The sequence below is a fragment of the Melanerpes formicivorus genome, unplaced genomic scaffold (assembly GCF_026170545.1).
Source record: "Melanerpes formicivorus ecotype bairdi unplaced genomic scaffold, bMelFor1.0.p_v2 SCAF_21, whole genome shotgun sequence".
In the NCBI taxonomy this organism is placed as follows: domain Eukaryota; kingdom Metazoa; phylum Chordata; class Aves; order Piciformes; family Picidae; genus Melanerpes; species Melanerpes formicivorus.
The window spans coordinates 11,122,151-11,145,964 of NW_027142373.1; the positions used below are offsets into that span (position 1 = coordinate 11,122,151).

General features: G+C 56.1%; 3 protein-coding genes across 7 annotated transcripts in view; 1 reads left to right on the plus strand and 2 right to left on the minus strand.

Moving 5' to 3' along the window:
• TMEM104 (transmembrane protein 104) overlaps positions 1-4,153 on the minus strand; it is a 62,537-nt gene extending 58,384 nt beyond the window's left edge. For 2 of the 3 annotated variants that reach the window (XM_068151591.1, XM_068151589.1), the window contains exons 1-2: positions 4,073-4,153; positions 2,165-2,288 (exon numbers count right to left, since the gene is read on the minus strand). In XM_068151591.1, coding sequence (XP_068007692.1) covers positions 2,165-2,209 — 45 coding nt within the window. In that variant the 5' untranslated portion in view covers positions 2,210-2,288; positions 4,073-4,153. Of the gene's footprint in view, positions 1-2,164; positions 2,289-2,396; positions 2,457-4,072 lie in introns of those variants that run through there. The other variant, XM_068151590.1, reaches the window with a different exon arrangement.
• A 99-nt stretch (positions 4,154-4,252) lies between these two features.
• On the plus strand, positions 4,253-10,024 carry NAT9 (N-acetyltransferase 9). 3 transcript variants are annotated; one of them, XM_068151593.1, is made up of 7 exons: positions 4,253-4,336; positions 4,841-4,927; positions 6,525-6,634; positions 7,561-7,692; positions 7,879-7,938; positions 8,115-8,209; positions 8,289-10,024. In XM_068151593.1, exons 1-7 carry the CDS (start codon positions 4,266-4,268, stop codon positions 8,433-8,435), a joined length of 702 nt encoding a protein of 233 aa, XP_068007694.1. In that variant the 5' UTR covers positions 4,253-4,265; the 3' UTR covers positions 8,436-10,024. The 3 variants fall into 3 exon arrangements, with proteins under 3 accessions (XP_068007694.1, XP_068007695.1, XP_068007696.1); XM_068151594.1 differs by having other exon boundaries at positions 4,305-4,336; positions 4,846-4,927; XM_068151595.1 differs by lacking the exons at positions 4,253-4,336; positions 4,841-4,927 and adding an exon at positions 4,989-5,112.
• A 1,528-nt stretch (positions 10,025-11,552) lies between these two features.
• Positions 11,553-22,803, minus strand: NHERF1 (NHERF family PDZ scaffold protein 1). The gene is made up of 6 exons (XM_068151592.1): positions 22,359-22,803; positions 14,894-15,055; positions 13,980-14,133; positions 13,376-13,416; positions 12,809-12,907; positions 11,553-12,697 (listed from the first exon to the last, which is right to left on the minus strand). Exons 1-6 carry the CDS (start codon positions 22,764-22,766, stop codon positions 12,533-12,535), a joined length of 1,029 nt encoding a protein of 342 aa, XP_068007693.1. The 5' UTR covers positions 22,767-22,803; the 3' UTR covers positions 11,553-12,532.
• Positions 22,804-23,814: the final 1,011 nt, after the last annotated feature.

The window sequence follows — 23,814 nt, forward strand, 5'->3', positions numbered from 1 at the left end:
CCAAAATGCCTCTGGCACAACTGTTTCTTCTTGTCCCATCACTTGCCACATGGGAGAAGAGACCAACCTTCACTTGGTTCCAACCACCTTTCAGAGAGCCAGAAGGTCTCCCCTCAGCTTCCTTCTCTCCAGGCTGAGCAACCCCAGTTCCCTCAGCTGCTCCTCACCAGTCCTGGTCTCCAGACCCTTCACCAGCTTTGGTGCCCTTCTCCAGTCATGCTCCAGCACCTCCATGTCCTTCTGTAGCGAGAGGCCCAAAAGTGCATCCGAGGTGTGGCCCTCACCAGGGCTGAGTACAGCTCTCTAGTCCTGCTGCCCACACTGCTGCTGATTACAGGCCAGCACACCTCACATCGATACTGACCTAAGAGAAATCTTGCAGCAAGCAGGGTGGGAGTAGGTCCATGCTAGAAATAAACACAGGAGGGGACTGAGAACCAAAGAGCAGGAAGTCAGCATCAGCACATTGCTGGAGAAATTGACATTCCTCTCCATTCTTCTAATTAACCCACACTGTGTGCTGGAGCCTCTCCCTATTTTCTGCCCTGAACCTAAGTAGTTATGAATATGTCCACAGGCTACCTTTCAGAATCTCCTGTTCTTTAGGTCTTAGTTAAGCAAGCAGAAACTATCCAAACAGAATTCCAATTCAGAGGACATTCTGAAGAAGAGAATTTATTTCTGGCAGGAAAAGGATTTTGTTCTCTCTGGCAATCAGCTTTTTTTCTGCCCAAGGGTAAATGATAACCTGGACAAAACCACTCTAGACCATAAGATCCAGATCAAAAATTGCCCTGAAGTTGTTTTGGGTTTTTTAATGTATACACATCAGAGTCCCTCCAGAGGGGAATCAGTGAAGAACTGTGTCTAAGTAGACTTTCTGGGTGTGGAACAATTAAGATGAGGAGAACTATTCCCCAGAGACCCCACAAGCACTCCTGCCCTTCCTTCTCCGACGTAAGCACAGTGAATTCATCCTTTGATGAGCCTCCCAGGACAGTAACTAAAAGAATAAAACCAGCCATTGCAGCTTCCAGGAAAGTTCTTTCCCTGCAGCTGGCAGAGCTGTCATTCCCCAAGCACAACTCACATGCCCAGGGCCACCAGTTACTTGAAAAAAATACAAAGCCTCAAGTGATTTTCCTTGACTTGGGTCAAGTTTGATGATCTTTGAGGTCTCTTCCAACCCTAGTGATACTGAATAATCCTTTCTAGCAATTAAAGTAGGCAGAGCAGAGGATGGTGTCCATGTCTTCAGCCTGGCCAGACATCCTCAGGGACTGAGGAGAAAGAGCCTTTGAGATTAGACGCCAGGACACCCATGCAACACCAGTAAAATAATGTAAGAGCAGGTGACACTAATCCTTCAGGGTCCAGACGTCCCACTTACAGTCCTGCTCTCCATTTCCTCAGCTGTGGCCTGTTTCTGCAGCCTAACAGCCATTTGTTCTCAATTCCATCAATGGCACAGGGGGTGAAAGTTTTGAAGCTTTTAAAAGCCACTATTGCTGAACTGAGCAATGAGTTCACTTCAGACAAAAACCCCAACCCAGCAGCATCTTTGCAAGGTGCTGTTTTTAATGGCTGACATTCTGTGAGCACTTGTGGCTGGGGAAAAATCAGCATTTCCAGCAAGAGAGGGAAGCAGGAACTGGCACTGCAGTTCACATCACAAGGAAGAAACACCTCAGGTGCTGATTTTTTAAGTGAAGTGGTTTCAAACAAAAATACCACAAACAGCCACAAATGAGTAACCTTGAAGGAATTCAGGAGAGGTTGTAATGGAAGTGAGAAGAGAAGCAAAGATAGTTTCAACTGTTTAATGCAGTTGCACTTGACAATTTGGGCTGATAAACACATTAGGAGACTGTAAGGAAAGTGTATAGAAGGATGCAAGAGTTGGTGTGGGGCATGAAGCTGTCTTTAACACTCTCATAAACTATACCTTAAGTGGAAGTCATCCCTTTACATTACAGAATGGGATGTGTGATGTGAAAAACACTCCAGCAGCTACAAGTATGAGGCATTCTGAGGCACCACTGGACCCCCATCATCTCTTGAACTGCTGAGGTTATGTCCATGGGAAAAGAGGAAGTGGAAACAGTGCTGAGAGAAGAGGATTTGGAAAAGCCACGTGAGCAAAGCCACAAACAGCAGTACTTACATAGGGAGAGTAAAGCTCTCCTGTGTCAGTGATGCCACCAGCCATGTTGAAGATGGTGGGGAGGCCCAGAGGGGAGCAAGCAGGCTGTTTTCAGAGAATGTTTTCAACTTCTGTTGCCTTTAACCTAGAAAAAGATCATAAAGTTGTGTGAGCTTTGTCACAAGGAGAAGGAACTCACAAGTCAGCTTTTGCATGTGGCTCTTCTGGTTCTTTGAGCAGCAGGACCTTGTACCTTGGGACAGATGGACCCCACTTGGTTCAATACTCTGTGTAAAGAGTTCCCTTGCCTGTTAAACAAGTTTGAAAGTAACCAAAAGGCCTTTTGCAGCACGGATTTCCAAACCTCACCTTCCCCAAACAGCCAGAGGGGCCCTTTCAGACACTAAAACCTCAAGAGGAAAGATGCCAGCCTTGAGGATGAGCTCACACCGCTGCTCCAGGCAGCTACTGCTCTTAATGAGCACGTGCCTGCTGCAAGTCAGAGCAGTAACAAAAACTGTCTACAGAACCTCCTCATAACACAGCAATTAAAATATTGAACCTATCAAAAAAACTCCACCACCAAACCCACACAAACACCCCCAAGGTTTGTTACATGCACCAAGGCTTCCCAAGCAGAATTGTTTGGAGATGTTGACATTGGATTTCATGAAAAACAGCTGAGGGAAGTGGGGCTGTTCAGCCTGGAGAGGAAGAGGCTGAGGAGAGACCCTCTGGCTCTCCACAACTCCCTGAAAGGAGGTTGGAGTGGTGTGTGTGTTGGTCTCTTCTCCCACATAAGGAGCGATAAGACAAGAGGAAATAGCCTCAAGTTGTGCCAGGGGAGGTTTAGGTTGGATATTAGGAGAAACTTCTTCACTGAAAGGGTTTTCAAAGGCTGGAACAGGCTCTCCAGGAAGGTGGTCAAATCCCCATCCCTAGAGGTGCCTTTTAGACACAGAGATGTGGTGCTGAGGGACATGGTTTAGCCCCAGACTTGGTACAGCTAGAGAATGGGTGGACTCAATAATTTTAGAGGGTTTGTTCCACCTGCAATGGTTCTCTGATTCTATTCTATGACTGTCTCAGGAAAACTTCAGGGGAGAAGGAAAACCCAAGCCTTTTGGAGTCAATAAACAAGAGATGAATTGCCTAAGTGCTTTATCAAATCCCCTCATGCTTTTACATGTGCTCCTACTTCACCAGTGCCGGCTGGGACAAGTCACCAGCACAAACTTCACAAGCTGAGTGCACCATGCAGAAACCCAAAGGGTTCCTCAGCTTCCACATCCATGCCAGACAGCTGAAATCCAAGGGGCAGCACAGTAGCTTGCTGTGGGCACAGAGGAGCGCTTCGTAGAATAGGCTAAACAGCTTTTAGAACAGACCAAGACCCAAGTCACTAAAGCCGAGCTTAACAAGCCAGGAGCAAACAGCAGGGCTAGGGGCGCGCGAACAGACCCCTACGGACACAGCCAGGGGATGCCTGCTGGTGCAGGGGACCCACCCCAGCCCGGGAGGAGCCCTGCCCCAGGGCACACGACGTGCCAAGGCCTCCAGAGCTCCCCGCTCATGCCGCTCCCAGCTGCCCGGGGGCCTGCCCCACAGCTGGCAGGGCTGCTCGCCCCACCTGCCCATCCCGGGAAACCCTCCCGGCCACAGAGAAGCCCCTCACAAGACCGACAGCACCTCCCCACCCCTCACAGCTCCCACGGCCGTGCCGCCCTGGCGGTGCCTTGTCTCCCCCAAGCACCCTCACCCCACACCGAGACCCCTCCCCAGGCCTCGCTCTGCACGCCTGCCCCGCCCGGCGGAGCCCTCTCCCAAGCTCAACCCGCCCTCCCTCTCCCCGGGGGCCCCCCTAGACGCCGCTGTCCGGCGCCGCGTCCACCCCCGCCTCGCCCCACAGGCGCCCCCCCGGCACCTCACCGGCGGCGGCGCGTGCCGGCGGCCCCGCCTCCCTCATCGCGCGCTGCGCAGGGCGCACGCGCCGCTCGCCGCGGGCACTCTTCCGCACAAGTGACCGGCTCCGGGGAAAGGGAGCGGCGAAGGTTCCGGACTGTCATTGGATATCGGAATCACGTGAGAGCCGGACGGGGCGGGGATAGGCTGGGGCGGGGTGATGGCAAGAGCACAGGGCGGGGTAGGAGAGAGTCCAGGGCTCTGCGCATGCGCAGAAGAGCGACGCGGCAGGTAGCGCTTCTCTCGCGGTGCCGGTGGTGCCCCCTCCAGCCCCCGATCTCCCCTCAGGGCCCTGGGTACCCCCTCCTGTACTGCATCTCCCCTCGGGTCTCGATTTCCCTTCAAGCCTGCATCGCTTCTTAGGCCTCGGAGTTCCCCGCGGGCTTAGATCGCTCATTGGGCCCCGAATCTCCCCTCAGAACCTGGATCTTCCCTCAGGTCTCGGTCTCCCCGAGGTCCTCGGATGTCCCTGAGGCATGCGGTGTGTCGGACTCTTCCACCAGCACTTGGGTCATGGAAGTGTTAAGTGACCTCTGTCAGGGCAGTCTGCTAGCCGCTTTTGGGCCTCCGCGGGCAGCTGGCACCGATACAGACCTGCTCTGGGTGGAGGGGGCCAAGGGGTTGCGGGAAACTTGTTGCCGGGTATACCGGTGTGAGCTGGGGCCTGTCCACACGGAGAGCAGCTGCCTCTGGCTCTCGCTGGATGCGAAGTGAGGTGTTGGGTCTCTCTGGCAGTGCAGAAGCCATGAAGATTAACCAGAACACTGTGCTGCAAGGACAGAGGGTGGCCCTGGTGCCGTACACTTCTGCACATGTGCCCCGGTACGTGGCTAATGACCTCCACTGAAACTCTGTACTGACCTAGTTCTCTTTTTAAAGGGAGTGTGGTGTTGGGAAAGGGCGTTGGCTTGATGGCTGCAGGGCATGCATCTTCCTGGGAACTGCACAGCAGAAGGATGAACCATCAGTTTTGTCCTCTGTGCCTGGGCAGCAGACATCCCTGGCAGGTCGGTGCTCTTTGCCAGGTCTGCTGACAAAGAGAACTTTGTGCTGCTGTGTACCCACAGGAAAGGAAATACCTGGCTGTGAAGGAACTGCCAACAGTTCTCTTGTTCTGTCATGTCTTTCTCTAATGGCTATGAAAGAGCAAAACTTCAGTGTGTAAAAACCAGATGGATGTTTGATAAATTAGAGGCAGGAGTGCAGACAGTTTGTAAAGTGCTGGCCTGGCCAGCTGCAGCCTCAGCACAGAGAGGCCAGTATTAGTCATTTTGTCAGTGGCTGGGGGATGCTGTATCAATCTCAGTCAGGATGGAATGTACCAGAATTCAGTTTTAAAAACAATAAGTTTGCATCAGGCATTATTCAGACAAAGCTATGGGATGGAAAAGCTGTAAAATTGCCATGGAGAACACAAATACCTTTGTGAGATGAGAGAGAGGCTTGTGGATACTTTGAAATTGCTATGAATGTAGTATTGGTGTGAGTCCAGGCTGGGGGATGAGTGGATGGAGAGTAGCCCTGTGGAGAGGGAGTTGGGGGTGCTGGTGGGTGAAAAGGTGAACATGAGCTGGCACTGTGCACTCCCAGCCCAGAACCAACTGTGTCCTGGGCTGATCCCTAGCAGTGTGGGCAGCAGGTGAAGGGAAGGGATTCTGCCCTTCTGCTCCCCTCTGCTGAGACCCCACCTGCAGTGATATGTCCAGATCTGGAGTCCTCAACACAGAAGAGACATGGACCTGTTGGAGCAGGGCCAGAGGAGGCCACAGCAATGATGGAAGGGATGGAACCCCTCTGTTGTGAGGCCAGGCTGAGAGAGTTGGGGTTGTTCAGCCTGGAGAAGAGAAGGCACCAGGGAGACCTTCCTGTGGCCTTTCAGCACGCCAGGGAGACCTTCCTGTGGTCTTTCAGCACTCCAGGGAGACCTTCCTGTGGTCTTTCAGCATGCCAGGGTGACTTTCTTGTGGCCTTTTAGTGCTTAAAGGGGCCAATCAGAAAGTTGGGGACAGACTTTTTAGCAGGTCCTCTTGTGACAGGACAAGGAGTGATGGTTTGAAACTAAAAGAGGGAGATTGAAACTAGAGAAAGGAAGGAATTTTTTTACACTGAGGATGATGAAACCCTGGCCCAGGTTACCCAGAGAGGTGGGAGATGCCCCATCCATGAAACCCTTGCAGGTCAGGTTGTTTGGGGCTGTGAGCATCCTGCTGCAGTTGCAGACGTCTCTGCTGGCTGCAGGGGAGTTGGACTGAAGGAGCTTTAAAGGTCCCTTCCTACCCAAACTATTCTGTAGTTCTGTGAACACCAGGTGGGTGTTCCCCACACTGGTGTGTGACAGGCTGACCCTCAGAGCTCTTGTGGAGGTCAGGCTGTGGTGCTGTAGCTCACACTCTGGTCTGGTTCTGGGTCCCCTTGTCAGGTACCACGAGTGGATGCAGTCGGAGGAGCTGCAGCGCCTGACGGCCTCGGAGCCGCTCAGCCTGGAGCAGGAGTACGAGATGCAGCGCAGCTGGAGGGACGACACAGACAGTGAGCATCTCAAGCCTTCTCTGAGGGGGGGTGGGGGTGCTGAGCAGGTTCCTTCTGCCCTATAAAGGGCCCACAATGGGCTGAGGCACCTGGTGAGTTGGTTCTCCTTGCTGAAATGGGGGAGATGTGAGACCTTCTGCAACAGTAGCTTCAAACCAGCTTGCTGCTTACAGCTGCTCGGGGAAGTGGGGGATGTTCAGGGCTGTTGGTGTCCATTTGCTGCAGTTTTTCAAAGATTACAGGAATTTACCTCCCACAGTGTTATCTGCTGGGTTGCTGCTGCAGAGTCAACACCTCCCCTCCGTGTCTGATCACCATAAAAAGGTGGAGGGGGCTGTATTTCACTTGGAGACATCAAATGACTTTACAGTGACCTGCTGGAGGTGTGTTAGTGAATCCCTTCCCTCTCTCCTAGAGGTGATGAATCACTGCCCATAAAAGCCTGGTAGGAATGTGGTGAGCCAGGAAATGCTGAGGTTAGCAAAGACCTCAGCCTGGGGCTTTTGTCTTTGCTGGCATTAAAAGCCCTGCTCAAAGCAGCAGTGATACAGACTGGGTGAATCACTGGGGCTCAGGCTCTGGTGCCCGAGCCCAAGCGATGTGTGCTCCAACCTGAGCAGTGGTTGTTCCTTGCCCAAACTTGCTGCCCAAGAGGCAGGGAGACCTCAGACATGGGATGGGAGCTTTGCTATTTCTTAAATGCACTGTTTCCAGTCTTGGTGTCTACATCACCCTCATATTTCTTACACTTCTGTGGATGGGAGCAGGCACACATGGTTTGGGAAGCTCAGGTGTTCGCTCTTCCTCACTGCTAATCCGTGGCAGCCATTTCTCTGTCCATCCCATGCTTTGAATTTCATCCCTCAGTAATTTGTGGGTTCCTCCCTGCATGCCTTGAACATGCTGCCCTGTTTCTGTTTCCCCAGAGTGCACCTTCATCGTGCTGGACAGGGAGCAGTGGCGTGGGCAGGACCAGGACTGCATGGTGGGGGACGTCAACCTCTTCCTCACTGACCCTGAGGATCCTACTTTGGCCGAGGTTGAAATCATGATTGCAGGTCATGTTCTGCTTCATGGCTTGGACCTTTGTCACTGTGGCTAAAGCCAGCTGCAGACAGATGTTGTTTTTAGTCCTGATCAGTATTCTGTGCTGGTCCAGGCCACAGCCTCTTCTGAAGAGGGCCCACCATGGCTGCTCTGTCTCGCCTGACTGGATGCTGACTTTGTTGCTCTCTCTCTCTCAGAACCTGGCTACCGTGGCAGAGGGTTTGGCAAGGAGGCAACACTGATGATGATGTCCTATGGTAAGGGTGGCTCAGTGCCAGGGAATGGGAGCACAGTGGGGACATGATCTAGAAACATGCTGGTGATACAGACAGGGCAGCAAGGCATGTTTCTGCCCCAGAAATTGGAGCCCTGTGCTTCCAGGGAGGAGCAGCTGAAAGAAACACTTCTCCTTCTGGATTTTGTGTTTTAACAGGAGTGAGAAACTTGGGGATCACCAAATTTGAGGCTAAGATTGGTCAGGAGAATGAAGCCAGTATCTGCCTGTTCAAAAAGCTCCATTTTAAGGAGGTACCAGCCCACCTTGTACCCAGTCAACATGATCAACCTGTGTCCTGTGTCTGAGCTGGTTTCCCTGTCTGTGCTGCAGGTTGCTGCCAACAGTGTTTTCCAAGAGGTGACACTGAGGCTGGATGTCACTGACCAGGAGAGAAGGTGGCTTCTGGAACAGACAAACCATGTGGAGGAGAAGAACTACACAGAACTGAAGCTGCCAGCTGGGGTGCTGGAGAGCTGACAGGCACAAGCTTGGTTTCCAGGGAGGAGCTGGACGCTGTGGCAAGGGCTGGGTGTGGAGGACACCAGCCTCTTGACTGTTTTCCTCTGTCTCCTTTGGTTACTTGGTCTTCTTGTCAACTTTGCACCTTGTTGCAGCAGCCAGGATGATTGCCTGAAATTTGGACCTGGAGAAAGGACAGCTGCTAATTCACAGGCTTGGCAAGAAATGACTTTAACTTGTTGCAGCAGAGCCTAGAATTTCCAGCAGTTAGTGATTCTTGGGTGCCACCAGTTTCTGGAGAAGCAGCACCCACTGTTCTTTCTCCCACTGCCCTTCCAGCAGGACTCAGCAGCTTAGCAGAAGCAGTTCTCAGCATGCTGGTAGCTCAGTCTGTTTTCTCCTGAATAAAAAAAGTGACAAAGGTCTGAGGTGCCCAAGCAGTCTGAGAGCAGTGAGGCTTGGCTGCTTGCTTTGGCCACCTAAAGGGTGATGACCAGGTGAGAAGGAGAGTTAAGGACTCTTTGAGCCTTCTTTGGAGACTCTTTGAGGCTTTCCAGTTCCTGAAGGGGGCCTACAAGAAGGGAGGGACTTTTACAAGGGCTTGTAGTGATAGGATGAGGGGGAATGGCTTTAAGATGGAACAGGAGAGATTTAGACTGGAGATTAGGAAGAAATTCTTCAGTGAGGGTGCTGAGACACTGGAACAGGTTGCCCTGGAAGTGTTCAGGGTCAGGGTGGATGAGGCCTTGAGCAACCTGGGCTAATGGGAGGTGTCCCTGCCTGTGGCAGAGGGGTTGGAACCAGATGATCTTTAAAGTTCCTCCTAACCCAACCCATTCTATGTTTCTAGGGTGTGGGGGATTGCAGGGGGCTGGAAATAAGAAGCCAAGGTGTGGGTGAACCCAAAATGGTTGTCTTCTGGATTCTGAACCCAATTGCTATGGAGCAAGGGGGATGCTGAGAACCCCCCTCAAGTTTCAAGGCCATGTGGTGGAGCTGAAAACCTCATTCCATCGATGGAGTGATGTTGCACCTCATTTTGCCAGCCTGCTGTCATGAAAATGAGGGGGTGCTCACAGCTGAAAGAAGTCCAAAGAGTGTTCCCCTGTTTCAAGGAGCTCAAGGCTTGCACTGCTGAGCCTGGGGGCTCCATTTGCTGCTCTGCAGGAGGATGAATGAGGGCAGGAACCTCTCTTACTTGGGGTAGGTATATTTGAGGCAGGAGCTGTGACAGATCTGTGACTGCAGAAGAGGCGCTTGCCTGTCTCCCACTGGCCAGACTTTTCAGTGCAATTACTCAGCCTGCCCTTCCCTGCCCTCCACAGCAGGGGAGCCTGCTCAGAGGAGAGGACAGAAGGTGGAGAGGCCAACTGACAATCCTCTCTCTTTTGCCACTGTCACAGCAGCCCTGATGGCTAATTCTAGGGCAGAAATTAATTTGTTCAGTCAGACAATGTCAGGTAACAGCTTTCAGATTTACCCAGGGATGTTTCAATCACTGTGGTGTGTTTAGTGTTGCTGTGCCAGTAATTTTAGGGCCTGGGGGTTTTAGTTTTTCAGTTCTAGTTAATTAATCACTCCTCTGACTGACATTAAAACCAAGCATAGGAACGGTGTGCCATGGTGTTCTACCCAAGTGGTTAGCATGGACTTAGTTGTAGCAAAAGCTTTGTGTGGTGGTGCTAAAGTGAAGAGCGACTCACCTTCCAGCTGGGATTACCATGATGAGGGCTGCTAATCCCTGTGTTCCTCATCACCTGCTGCAGGCAGGGATGTGTTTGATCCCCCTGGGACCTGCACGGTGAGCTGCTGGCTCCGAGCGTCTTCCCTGCAGCCTTTCATCCCTCTGCCAGAGGAGCAAGGTCAGGCTGGCAGGAGAGATGGAGCAGGGCAGGGATCCTAATAAGCAGCTAAAGTGGGAAAAATAATTCCTCCTAACCTTTGCTGCCAGGGCTGAGGGGGGCAGCCCCAGCCCCGCCGTGGTTCCCAGTACCCAGCTGGTTGCTGCGGAGCCGGCGAGTGCCCCGCGTGGCATCCCCGGTCCCCCAGCAACGCCGGCACTCCCCCGGCACTCCCCCGCCTCCGGGGGGCTGGGAAAAGCCTTTGCCCTGGCAACTCAAAACAAAGTTGGGTCTGTCCCGGAGCCACAGCCCTCCCCCCAAGCTAGGCTCAACCAGGGTTCCCACAAGGAGCCAGTCCCCAGCCTGTTCTGACTGGGCAAAAAGGCAAATGCTGCTCCTGGGACACACTGGGTGCTCCCCACTCCTGCCCTCCATGGGCAACCCCAGCCCAGGCAGGGAGAACCCTTAGTTGCCCCCAGGGGCTGTGGCTTTGGAGCATCCTCCAAGTTGAAATGGACTGCCCCAGCAGGGAGTGACAGCCTGCATGTCCCCCACAGGTGTGATGGCATTGTCACTTGGTTGTCATTCGAGCTGCACACTCACCTGCTCAGGTAGAGAAGCTTGTCTGGGGGTTTGGAACAGGAAACGAGCATGCAGAAGGGCTGGAAGTGAAGATGGCAGGGGCAGAGGCTAGGGCTGCAGGCCCACAGCAGTCCACAGCCACCACTGGTACCACAGCCCTGCCTTGTCCTCGGGAACATCCCACCCTCCCTGGTGCAGCCATGGTGCCAACCAGTCTGGACCCACTAAGCCACAGTGGCTTAAAAACAGCCTTGGGGAGCAGGCAGGGTGGCTTGAGGTGCAACCAGGATGCAACCTTGGGAAGGGCTGGGGTGAACCTGAGTGCTAAGAGGGGCTGGGGCGACATTTGGATTGCACCTGGCAGAGCTGCTATCATCCTCCAGCCTGGGCAGCAGAGACAGATTAAAGCCTTGCACACCACCCCCCACCCCCTGCACTTCCCAGGGGATTTAATCCCCTCTAATCACCCTGAGGCATTAACCCACACTAGGACCAGCCGGTCCCTCCCTGACCCCGGTCCCTCAGTCTGTTCCACACCAGGTGCCGAGGGACACCCATAGCAGCTCCAGTGTCCCTGGCACGGGGAGAGTGGGAAAGCCTCTTCTCAGCCCCTCCGTGGCACAGTGTGCCCCCTGGGGAGCCTCTGCATGCCCCCTGGGGAGCCTCTGCATGCCCTCAGGCTTCGAAAGGACCGAGCCTTAACCCAGACACGTGAAGTCAGGAAGGTTTTATTCCAGTAAACAGAATTTCTCTCGAGCTGGACAGTAAAACACCACCGGGTCGCAACACACACAGAAACAAAACAGCCACAGGAAGAATTTCCACAAAGCACATTAAAAAAAAAAACAACAACAAAAGAAACAAAGAAACAACAACAACAAAACAAAAGGAAACCAACCAAAAAAAAAGTGTGATTGGAAAACTCCTACTTCAAAAAACAAGAAAGCCCCAAAAGTCTATCGAGAAGCCTTTAAAATAAACAGTGTTGGATTCAAACCCTGATCAGCTCCCTCGAGGAGTGAGTGGGAGCAGAGGAGATGATTTATTGCTTGCTGTGCTGGCTCCAGGCACCCTCTCTCTTCCCCAAAATAGCCCCCACCACCGAGGGCAGGGTGCTGGGGGCTTCCCTGCTGCGCCGGGCACCCACGTCCCTCCTTGCAGCACTTGAAGGGGCCAAGGGACAGGGTCAGCATGGACGGAGCTTGCCAGGTGAGGGTCAAATCCCCCAGGAAGGAATGGCTGTGGTTGGTGGCTGGGTAGGGAAGAGTTGCTAAAAAGTCACTAAAAGCCTCAAGTTTTGCAGTTAAAGGGCAATTTGGCAGGGGACGGGGGGCTCAAATGGAGATGGGAGTTTGGGAACAACCAGGGAACAGCAGGGATCAGAGGTGTTGGGCCTCCCCAAATCCTTGATCCCTCACCCTAAGCCCTGTTTGTGCCTACCAAGGAGTGCATGGCTTCAAGGCAGGGCTGGAGGAGCACCCTAGAGATAGGTCCACAGGAGGGGGCACCCCCAGAATACCCCAGGCTCTCTCTAGCCTAAAAGCACCACCCAGGACCCCGCTGTGGGGATACTCGCTGGCCACCGAGCTGCCAGGAGCCCGTGGTGGGACAAGGAGGATACAGAAGAGGTGGGTGCAAGGTTGGGGGGGGAGCATGGGGGCAGTGGACCCTTTGCCCCACCCCAGGGGGTGTTCACAGGTTGCTGAACAGTTCGTTTTTCTTGCTCCAGTCCATCTGGGGTGCTCGCTTGCTGGTGCGCTTCTGGTGCGCCCGCTCCTTGGCCACGGCCAGCGGGATGTCGAGGTCCAGGAGGGAGCCGGACGCTGAGTGCCGCTTGTCAGCCTCCTGTCCGTCAGGCTGGGGGGCAAGAGGCTGCATCAGCCCCACTGTACCCCCCCAAGGACAGCCCCGTGCAGGGTGACTTAGCCCAGACCCCATTTCCCAGCCCCTGCTTCCCCTCAGCCCTACCTCGCTCTGGGTCTCGCCGGATTCGGGGGACACAGTCAGCAGCTGGGGGCTGGATGGGCTCTCGGACACAGAGTTGCACTGTGGCTCTCCACCGTTTTCCTGGGAAGAGGGAGCAGGGAGGAAGCATGAGCAGGGCCTAGTGCTGCCAGTCCCACCTGGGGGGCCACAAAATCCACCCACACACACTCCATGTAATCCCCTGCGAGCTCCAGGCTCGTAAATACCTCCAGCTCTGCCCATCTGGGGTGGGGAAGGATTAAACCCCGGCCTGGCTGTCCTGGCTTTAGTAGGTGGAGGAGGAGGGTGGCTGCAGGGCTGCATGCTACTGCCCTGCAACAGCACAAGGGCTCCCAGCCCTGCAGCATCATGGGGATGCAGGCACTGCAGCCCTTCCTGAGGGGCACCAGCTCCCTTCTCAGTTTCACCTGCTCCTCTGTGGCAGCTTGGGAGCACGGAGATTGCTGCTGGCATCACCCACCCATGGGCAGAAGGGACACCTAAAGTGACCAGGTCTCTGCCTGGAGACTAGCATAGATGGTATTAAAAGCAGTATGAGGCTTCTCTTACCTTCCCTATTTCACCATTGGCAACTGGTTCTGGCAAGGGACCTGTGGGGTAAGGACACAGGCACTAGGTCAGGATGTGTTTGCTCTGCCCCCTCACCAACAGGCACAGCAGTGCCCAGTAAGGGCTGCATGTCACCAGTGCTCACCCAACACTGCCTAGATTCTGGCTTGGTCCCACATTCAACCCAACCCTCTCAGTCAGACCCACAGCATGGGGAAATCTGTTGGGCATCAGACCCCACAGGGGATCCCCAGGGATCACTGTGACAGCTGGGAAGAGGCCACAGCTGAGCTAAGGCTGTGGAGGAGAGCAAAGGGCAGCTGCTGCATGTTTGTTCCTCAAGCCATAAACCCTGATAAAGTGCAATCCAGGGCCATAAATCCACCTACAGAGCCCACATCAGTCCCACCACCCTGGCACGAGGCCCCCAGCCAGGAAGGTTCATGCTAAAGGCAAGTGACTCTGCTTGGCCCCAGCGTAGTGAGACTCCCACATCCCAGGGCTTGATGACCCCCCAGCACCCCCAGGGTTTGGTGACAAGGTGGCAAAGAGCCAGCAGAGGTGGTGCAAATCTCCCTTTCTGCAGCACAACTCCCTGGCCCACCTGAAAGGTGCTCCTCCGAGGGCACCACCTTGCACTTCTTGAAGAACTCATCTGTGAGGACGTCCACCACCAGCAGCCTGGTCTCGTCGCCACCTGCCTTGATGGCTGCCACCACGTCGGAGTGCTGCTTGCCCTCCATGCACACCCCATTCACCTGCAGGCACAGAACCATGGCACCACTGAAGCCAGGGCACATCTCTCCCTCGGGAGCTCTGGGTACCAGATCCTTGGTACCAGTCACAGCCCCAGCACGGCCACCCCGCAGCCCCCACAGGTATCTGCAGCCTGGCAGGGATTAGCAGTGAAGCCAGCAGAACCTCATTAAAAGCAGATTTTCCTCTGAGTGATTAGGACAGGATCACAGGGGCAAAGCTGGCAGGGAGCACCCAGCAGGGCATGGACCCAGGGCTGGAGCGGGAGATGGGCAGCACAGACAAGGCACAAAGCCTGAGGGCCGTGGCATGAACCCAGGAGACCCAAAAGCTTCACCCCAGAAGAGGCTGCAGCCCCACACCCAGAAGAGGCTGCAGGGTCATAGCTCAGCTGATCTTTGCCCTCATGGGTCACCATCCCTCTTGGCACAAACCCTGTCCCCATCCCCGCCCTACTCATGGCTGACAGCAGTGCCTGGGGCCATGTGCACCTTGTCCCCAGACTGCCCCACCCCGGGGACACTCCTGCAGCATGCAGGGTACAGTGCTACTATCACTTAACCCCTAGTCAGCTCTTTAGTGCCCAGCCCCAGCCCTCTGCCGTGCTGCTCCTCTGGGTGGGGTCCAGCACGCTGGCACAGGTCAGGCTGCTGCACCATGAGTCACCGTCAGTGCCATCCAGCAAAGAGCAGCCCCGTGCCAGGAGCTGGGACGTGAGGGAGCGCTGAGCATCATGAGGAGCCCCCTCTGCCCCAGCCTTACCTCAATGATGCGGTCCTGGGGGGCCAGCCCCGCGGCCTCAGCCGGCGAGTCGGGGTCCACGGCGCGCACATACTGCCCCGGGCGGGACTTGTCACTGTGCAGGTTGAAGCCGTAGCCATTGGGACCCTTCTTCATGTGGCACAGCCGAGGCCGCAGCTCCTCCTGCAAAGAGCAAAACCTGTGAGGAAGCTGCTCCCAGACCCCTCCCCACCACACTGTGGTGGGTTGAAATTCCCTTTCCCCTCCTCCCCCTCCCCGACATTAACTTTGCTCAGGTGGAAGCAAAGGGAAGCTGTGTTTACAAGCAAGCTGCAATCTGCAATGGAATGCAATGAGTATGGACAACATCCACAGTATTTACAATACCTATAGATATTTACAATTAATAAACAGCACAAAGACCCCCAGGGGAAAGCTACTAGCTACTCCTCCTCTGCCTACCCACACCCCCCTGTATAGAAAGAAGGGCGAAAGGAGCAGAGAAAGTTACTGTTGGTTTGGTACAACCAGTTTTATGATAGATCTCTCTCCAAAGGGATTGTTTAGAATTCTCCTTGTTTTCCCTTTTTTTTCCCCACACCCAATAGTGATTTATTTCCATTTTACTACTTTTCTGTTCAAGATCATAGTATCAGTCAGGGTTGGAAGGGACCACAAGGATCATCTAGTTCCAACCCCCCTGCCATGGGCAGGGACACCCCACACTAGATCAGGCTGCCCAGAGCCTCATCCAGCCTGGTCTTAAACACCTCCAGGGACAGGGCCTCAACCACCTCCCTGGACAACCCATTCCAGGGTTTCACCACTCTCATGGTGAAGAACCTCCTCCTCACAATAGTATCATAAGATCTGTGAAAAAGTTTAAAGGCATAGCCTAAAACTACCACACACCCCCCCAACACCCAGGGATGCCACTGGATGTCTGCTCAGGTAGCAGGGACATCATCCTCAGGTTGCCACCATCCTCAGGTGGCCACCCGCACCCAGACAGCTTGAGCTAGGATACTAGGTGCCAAAACCCCTTCTGAGGCCAGGCTCTACTTAGCTAATTAGGTGCAGGGCACACTAATTGCAGTGAAACCTTAAAGCAACATGGTATTGGGTGCGTCCTCAGACCATGCTCCTCCTTTTGGGATCAGGATTGCAACTGCCATGTGAAGGTGGAGGAGGAAACACAGCCCAGGCTACTGGGAAGCACCCACATCCCATCCCACCCAGGAAGGCTTTGCTCCTGGGGAAGTCTCAGCCATGGGTGCAGGTCCCCTGCACCACAGCAAACCCAACCACGGGATCAGCAGGACAACCCCACCTCCAATCACCCTGCAGCCATTGTGGGCAGAGCAGGGCCACGAGGAGCTCCAGCAGAGAGGCAGACAGAGCAGCACAGCCCAGTACGACCCTTTTGTGATTGCAAAACAGAAACCAGCTTGACCAGCCTGGCACAGGGTGGGATGTTCATCTCTCCAGCAGGCAACACCCAACTTGTCTGGGCCTGGTTTCACCCTGACCTGTGGATCTAGCAGCACCTGGAGCTGGGGAACCTGCCTGGGGCAGCCACAGCCCCACTCCCAAGCCCCCCCACAAGCACAGTTCCCCACACTGCAAGCAGCAGGGAGAAGCAGGAGCATTCCCAGGAGCATCCCTGGCAAATAGGAGCTGCCTCCACTCCTTCAGCTGGCAGCAGGATGCCTGGGAAGCACCAGAGGAACCAGGCAATACCAACCAGCTGCCTGCCCACAGTGCTCTTGGAACTGCTCCAAACCAGCACCCAAACTACTTCTATCTGGGCTTGGGTAGGGCTCTCCTAGACATGCTCACCAGCTCCTGGTAGAACCTGGTGGAGTTCTCCCAGCCTTGCCCACCAGCTCCTGGTGGAATTTGGCAGGGCTCTTGCAGCAGCCAAGCTACACTTGAGCTCCTCAAATACTCCTCAGTGTGGGGGGTTAATATTTATTCTTTCTTCTGAGACTGATTGTTCTCCTTTGATACCCACAGCATCCCTGGGGACATACACTGCAGGGATTTGCCCTGCCATCCCCTCCTTGTGCTGCTCTCTACCCTTCCTGCTACAATATCCCCTGCAGGGAAAGCCCTGGGGTGCTGCCACCCTGCATGTCTGGCAGCACCATGGTGGCACATGGTCCAGGGTGACACATTTACAACTGCTAAGGCCAATGCTGTGATAAAAGCCCCATCCTCTTGCACAATGCCTTCCTGCCAGGGTTAAGAATGGATGCTAAGTCAGCACCACTCACCAACACCCCAGGGAGCAAAGGTGAGCCCAGGACACCACACAGCACTGGCAATCCTGTAGGATCCACTCCAGCCATGGCAAAGCCCAGTGTGACAGCCCAGCTGCACCCCCAGCAGCTGGCAATGTCTTCTCTGCAGACAGGCAGGGGGTTCCTGGCTGGGTGGAAGATGGTGACACCTTGACTTTGCCCCAGCCACTCCTTGGTGTGTCCCCTGTACCAGAGGGCTGGGCTGTGAGCTCTGCACTGGTCCTCGTGCCCAGCTGCCAGCGGGTTGATGCAGTGCCCAGGCTGCTGTGACTACACCCTCCCTCCACCCAGGCAGTGAGGGTGGGGATAGGGAAGAGCCAAAATAAGCCCAAAACACACAGGAGCTGGTGGAGCCTGGAGGAAGGCAGCACCTCCCTGCCCTGGCTGTGCCCTGGGAAGGGGGTTTGGGCTCTGCAAGCACCCACGCTCCTGGTGCCCTTGGCAGCACCACGGGGTTGCTCCACACCGATAGCTCGGGACAAAGCCGGAGGGAGCACCCAGAAAATAGTGCTGGCAGCACTCCCGGGTGAGGAGGAGGAGGTGGAGGGGGAACTTGGCTTCCACCCATACTAACAAAGTCCTGGCAGCCTGGGCTCCCTGAAACACTCCAGCCATGAATTTGGTGGGGTATGGAAGGGAAACAGCCTTCCAGGATGGAAAGATGCTTTGAGAGAGGAGGATGGGCTATGGCCAGTGTTGGCAGGGGCACCTGGTGTGATGGCAGCCCTGCTGAGATGTCACCTAGTCCCCCCAATAACCCCTCCTCAGCAGCCTATCCTGTCAGGCCACTTTCACCCTCCCCAAACCTCTAGTGACAGCACAAACCCTGTGGGCTGCCACCCTTCTGCCTCTCCAAGAGAAAAATATAAAGGCAGCTGGATCCTGCCCATCCGTGGGGTGAGCACTCCCCAGGGGGGTGCCAAAGTGCCCCTGGGCAGAAGGGATCCGAGGTGAGGAGGTTTGAGGTCAACACCTGGGGTGCAGAGAAGCCCCCCCCAGTGTCAGGGCTGCGAGCTGGATGGCAGGAAAACGGAAATGCCCCTAATTTCTCTAAGCTTCTGCATCCTCTCCTCTCAGCCCAGCAGCCCTCCCACTGCGCTGGGGCAGGATTAGCTCCTTAGGAGCAATTACAGCCTCCGGTGGGGAGGGTAGGGGGGGAAGCCAGACTCAGCCCCCAGCATGGGTGTCCCATGCCACTCCTCTCCTCAGCACCCAGGGCTGGCAGAGGGACATCTCCTGCAGAGATGCCCACTTGAGAAGTGGAGCTCAGCAGCACTGCAACCCTGTTCCTGCACTGGAACAAGATTTGGAGTACCTCAGGATCCTTACCCATCCAGAATGATGCTGGATCATCCCTGCCCAGCACCTCCTGCAGGATCAACAGCCCTAGAGACACAGGACACCCACCACAGGGTGTGCCAGGATCTGTTTCCCAGCTCCCAGCCCCCTCCATCAGCAATTTCAGCCCAGATTCTGAAGACAAAAGTTGCAGGGAACTCCCTCCAGGATCCTGCTGAACAGTCCCTGCCCAGCACCTCCTGCAGGATCAACAGCCCTAGGGACACAGGACACCCACCCCATGGTGTGTCAGGATCTGCTTCCCAGCTCCCAGCCCCCTCCATCAGCAATTTCAGCCCAGACTTTGAAGACAAAAGTTGTAGGGAACTCCCTCCAGGATCCTTCTCCCTCCAGAATCCTGCTGAACAGTCCCTGCCCAGCCCCTCCTGCAGGATCAACAGCCCTAGGGACACAGGCCTCCAGCCGCATGGTACGCCAGGACCTGCTTCCCAGCTCCCAGCCCCCTCCATCGGCAGCCCAGCTTTTGAAACCCCAAATCCCAGGAAATTCCTCCCAGCCCAGCAAGCAGCAACAAGCCCGTGGGCAGCAGCATTCCCAGTTGCTCAGAGGAGCACAAGGGCTGCGAGGATGCCTGGGCCAGCAAATTCACACGGGTCCCAAAACCTGGCGCAGGCATTTGGGCTTCACACAAAGGGGATGCAAAGCAGCCTCCTCGAAGCATCCCTGTCACGTCCCGTTTGACTGGAGCTGCTTTTCATGCAGCTGCCTCGAGAGGAAATTTAATTCATTCCCTAATTAGACACCAGCTACCCCCAGCACAATGCTGCAAAATGGTGGTGGGGAGAATCTGCTCTCTGCTATACCCCCAAAACCCAGCCCTGGGAGGCTTGCCCAAGCTTTACAAGGAGGGATGAGCGTTGCTGGCAGGGAGGGCTCTAATTTAGCATGAAATTTGGAAGAGAGAAGCCCGGGGCTGGTAGCAAAAGCCTTGCCCTGCTAGCCTGGTGAAAACAGCCCCAGCCCATGCCAGGGTGCTGGGCTGGCAGCTGTGGGTGCTGCTCCAGCACCGTGTGGTTTGCATGAAACTGTCAAGATACACGAGCAGCAGAAGCCTCCGGAAACACAGGCAGAGTTGGGGGGAGGGGGGACAAGGCTGTCATGGCTACTGGCAGAGCTCTGGGGACAGTCCCCAGGGCCCCCAGAAGCAGGGTTGGCCTCATGGGTGTACAACTGTCACCTCAGCGGCTCAGTGCCAGAGGAGGAGGGCACGGTGCAGCTCCTCAGGTGACTGCAGGGAAGCTCAAGACCTCCACCCCAGCATCAGGGGGGGTTGCATGCCCGTGGCTTTATAGCAATAAGAAGGGAGCCCACAATGACACCCCCAGTGTCATCCAGCAGTGGGAGCCGAGGAGGTGTCTAAGCTCCCTGCACAGGGGGTTCCAAATCATGTAGGACCCAGCAGGGATTGCAGAGAGGCTGGATCCGGCTCTCCCAGCAGCGACTGTCTCCAGGCTGGTTAAGCAAATAAAGGCAAGCCCAAGTCAATAAAGTAAACAGGACTCTGACACATACAAACCTCCTGGATCCTGGGGGAAGCCCATGGAACTGCTGGGCTGGGACAGGGGACTGCAGGGAGATGGGGCACTTTGGCTGCCCAATGGGGCACACCGGCTGCCCACTGGGGCACTGGTACATCAGTGTGTTCCCAGCTTGCCAGAGAGAAATGCCTTTCTGCCTGCTTTGGCTCGGATGGGCATCTCACACGGCATCTTCCCACCATTCTTGGAGAGCACCAGGCTGTGGTGGTTTCTCTAAACCTGCCTTTGGTCTCCTGCACCTAGCCCTGCCCCCCAGCCACAAGATTGCCTGCTACCTGTTGAGAAACCGTCCTGGGCTGTGCAGCAATGTCACCCCACACCACCCTCACCACCCACTTCCTGCTCCCATGCAGAGAGAAACCGCTTGTGGTAACTGTGTGGGGGGCACTCTGAGTCTGTCACCCAAACCTGGGGGACATCTCCAGCCAGAACAAAGCCCATGGACATCTCCGGCTAGAGCTACTCCCCCCCCAAACCCTGTGGGGTATCTTCAGCTGGAGCTACACCTCCAAAGCATGGGCTGCACCCTGAATCTGCCTCCCAAGACTGGGAGGTATCTCCAGCAGGAGCTGCCGCCCTCCAAGCCCATAGAGTATCTTCAGTCAAGGCTATCTTCCCAAAGCCCATGGAGCATCTCCAGCCAGGGCTGCCCCCAACCAAGCCCATGGGGCATCTCCAGCTTCCTGGGCCTTTTTACATCACTGTGGCTGTTCAGCCCCTGTGAGAAGCCACCTCACAGCACTGGGGCTCTGTCCTGCTTTGGGACACATCCTCAGCCCCCCAAGCCCGGCAGGGAAACTCATCCAAGCAGCATTAACTACATCCCTTTTATTACTCCCAGCCCCCAGAGGGCTCTGGGAGCAGAAAGCAGAGCACAGACGGTCTCACTGGCCCTGGGGGAACACTGACACCATGACATACGTGAGGGCATCACCGCAGCCCAGCACAGGGCCAGACCCGAGGGACCAGGGATGCCACAAGGACAGGGAGCAAGTGGGTAACTGACAGGAGCAGAGCCTGTTCCTACCTGAACAAGCCCAACAAGGAGGTGCCAGAGCAGAGTTTTAGCCAGGCAGGAATGAGACCAATGCCCTGTGATGGATCAGCCCCACTTGGGGCAACGAGCTGTCAGCACGAGGCTGAAGTCCAACAAGAGACAAAACGAATGAAAACATCTCATCCTCAGCAAAACTCTATGTGACAACAGCTCAGTCAGGCACCCAAATCTACCTGGAGCTCAGTACCAGCACTGAGAAAGTCCCACAGCACCGATCCTTCACAGTTGGTCTCTGGAGGCAGATCTTAAAAGCTCCTCAGAAGCTCCCCCTGACCCCTGAGCATACTAGAAGCCTGATTCCTGGGAAGCCCATTCACCACTGTGTTGTAACAACAAACATCTGCTTCTGCTGGGGAAATAAAGAGCAGAATGGTCTGTGGCAGCCAGAGCTGTCTCCTAGGAACGGCTGCGGGCAGGAAAGGTCAACTCCTCACCTTTCTACATCACTTTGTTTGTGCAACCACTAACTCCCACACAGGGGTAAGGACATTCCTGAGGTACTAAGTGTCCGTACCTGGGGACAGACAGACACGATCAGTCCTCTCATCCTGGGAAGGGCTTTCCCATGTCCTCTCCGCAACAGAGATCAGACACACTCATGACCCAAGTGACTGCCACAAACACCTGCAGTCACAGCTCACCCCACCCTCCCCCAACCTTTTCTACAGCTCAGACCTCACCCCTGGTGCTTTTCTCACCCTGTTTTACTGGCCCTGCAACACAGAGATGAGCTCCGGGACACCACGGGCTGTCTGGTTATAGGTCCCCAAAGGACCCTCGAGTAGCTTAAGGTGGGGGGGCAAGGTAAGTCCAAAGGGATCCCTGGGTGGCTTGAGGAGCCAGAGGGAGGGTGGGTCCCGGGTGCCCGCCTGCCCCTGCTCGTCACCCAAGCAGCCTGGAAGCACAAAGCGTTAAGCAGTAACAAGAATCATTGAGTATCACAAAGACAAAGCAGCGGGGGGGCGGCGGGGCCCGGAGCTCCCCGGGAACCGCGTTTAAAGCGAAGCGAAAAAGAAAGTACCGAGAGCGAAACCACACAGAGTATCCAGGGCGAGGGGGGGGCAGGGCAGGCGCCGCGATTGCTGTTCCCGCTCTCCCGGATGGAATGCGACGACCGCGGCCCGGTCCTAAGACTCCCAACCCCCATCCCCTCCCCAAACACTACCCCTGCACCCGAAAACTTCCCAGGGCCTCCGTCCCGTCCTCCTCCGCGACACCCGTTTATTTACCCGCTGACCGCCGCCGCCGCTGCTGGGCTCCAGCACCGCGGGCACCGCGGGCTCCGCCGGCTCCGGGGTCGCCTGCCCGCTGCTCACGGGGGGCTCGCTACCCGTCCCGCTCCGCTTCTGCAGATGCTCATCGGCCACCGAGTCCACGACAAGGAGACTGACAGCCCCGGCGGCGGCACGGATCCGTTCCACCACCTGCTGATGGCTCTCCCGTTCCACGTTCTCTCCATCCACCTCCAGCAGCCGGTCCCCGGCCCGCAGCCCCGAGCGCTCGGCCGGTGAGCCCGCCTCTACCAGCCGGATGAACTGGCCCGGCTTGCCCTTCTCGCCGTGCAGGTGGAACCCATACCCGTCCGGCCCCCGCTCCAGGCGGCACAGCCGCGCCGCGGGGCCCGCGTTGCTGCTCATGGCGGTACCAGCTCCACCTCTGGCTTCCGCGCCCGTACCGAGCGCCTCTGCTCGGCCGGCCCCCGCCAGCCGCTCTTATACCCGGGGCGGGGCGAGGCCCAGGAGGCCGCCAATTGCAGGGCGGAGCGGGACGATACCCGCCAAAGAAGGAGCAGAAAGGGAGGGACATATGCATAATGGGCGGGGATATGCAAATAGAAACTCGCCGCGCCGGGCCGCCCAGAGCGCGGCGCCGTGGGGTCCCACTGACCGACCGCCCTCTATCGGGGGGCCCGACCACTCCCGCGTGGGGTCCGATCACTGCAAGTGGGGCCGCAACGCGCCCCGTGAGGTCGAACCACTCCCCTGTGAGGTCGAACCACTCCCACTGCGACCACACAGCTCCTGCGTGGGATGCGATCGCTACCAGTGGGGTCGAACTGCTCTCCCATGTGGCCCGACCACTCCCGGTGGGTTCCGACGGCTTCCCCATGGGGCCGTCTCCACCCCTCCCCGCCAACCGATCGGGACCGCCAGGGCAGTCCCCGCTCCACGCTGAGCTTCTTGCCGTGGACTGGCTTTGCCTTCCCCAGGGGTCACAGTTCCGCCGGTGCCTCTCGGGGCTCGTTCTTTCTCTCCCTTCTCCCGGTCCTTGCCGCTGCCGGCCTAGGTTCTGGTGGGATGCTCGCAGCTCCAAAAGCTGAATAAAACCCACAAACTGGAACTGCATGGGAAAGCAGCACGAAGGCCTCGCTCGCCAGTAACCGGCTGTGTGGTGGGAATGAGAGAGCAGCCCTGCTGCCCTGAGCAGCCCCCGACCCCCTGCTCGGCAAGCTGGAGCTGGGGAGCCCAAAGGGAGATTCATCTTGCTCCAGCCCCATGTGCTCTGCTTGCAGCTGGGGAACCAAAAGTGGCTGCAGGGGGCTATGCACGTGGGACACCCTGGGGTTTCGAGACAGCAAGGACAGAGCAAGGCAGCAGCAAGGCAGAGCTCTCCAGATTGTCCCGGAGGAGAGTGCGACTCAGGCATCATTTCACTGCCAGGCTTCAGGGCCTGGCTGAAGTCCAC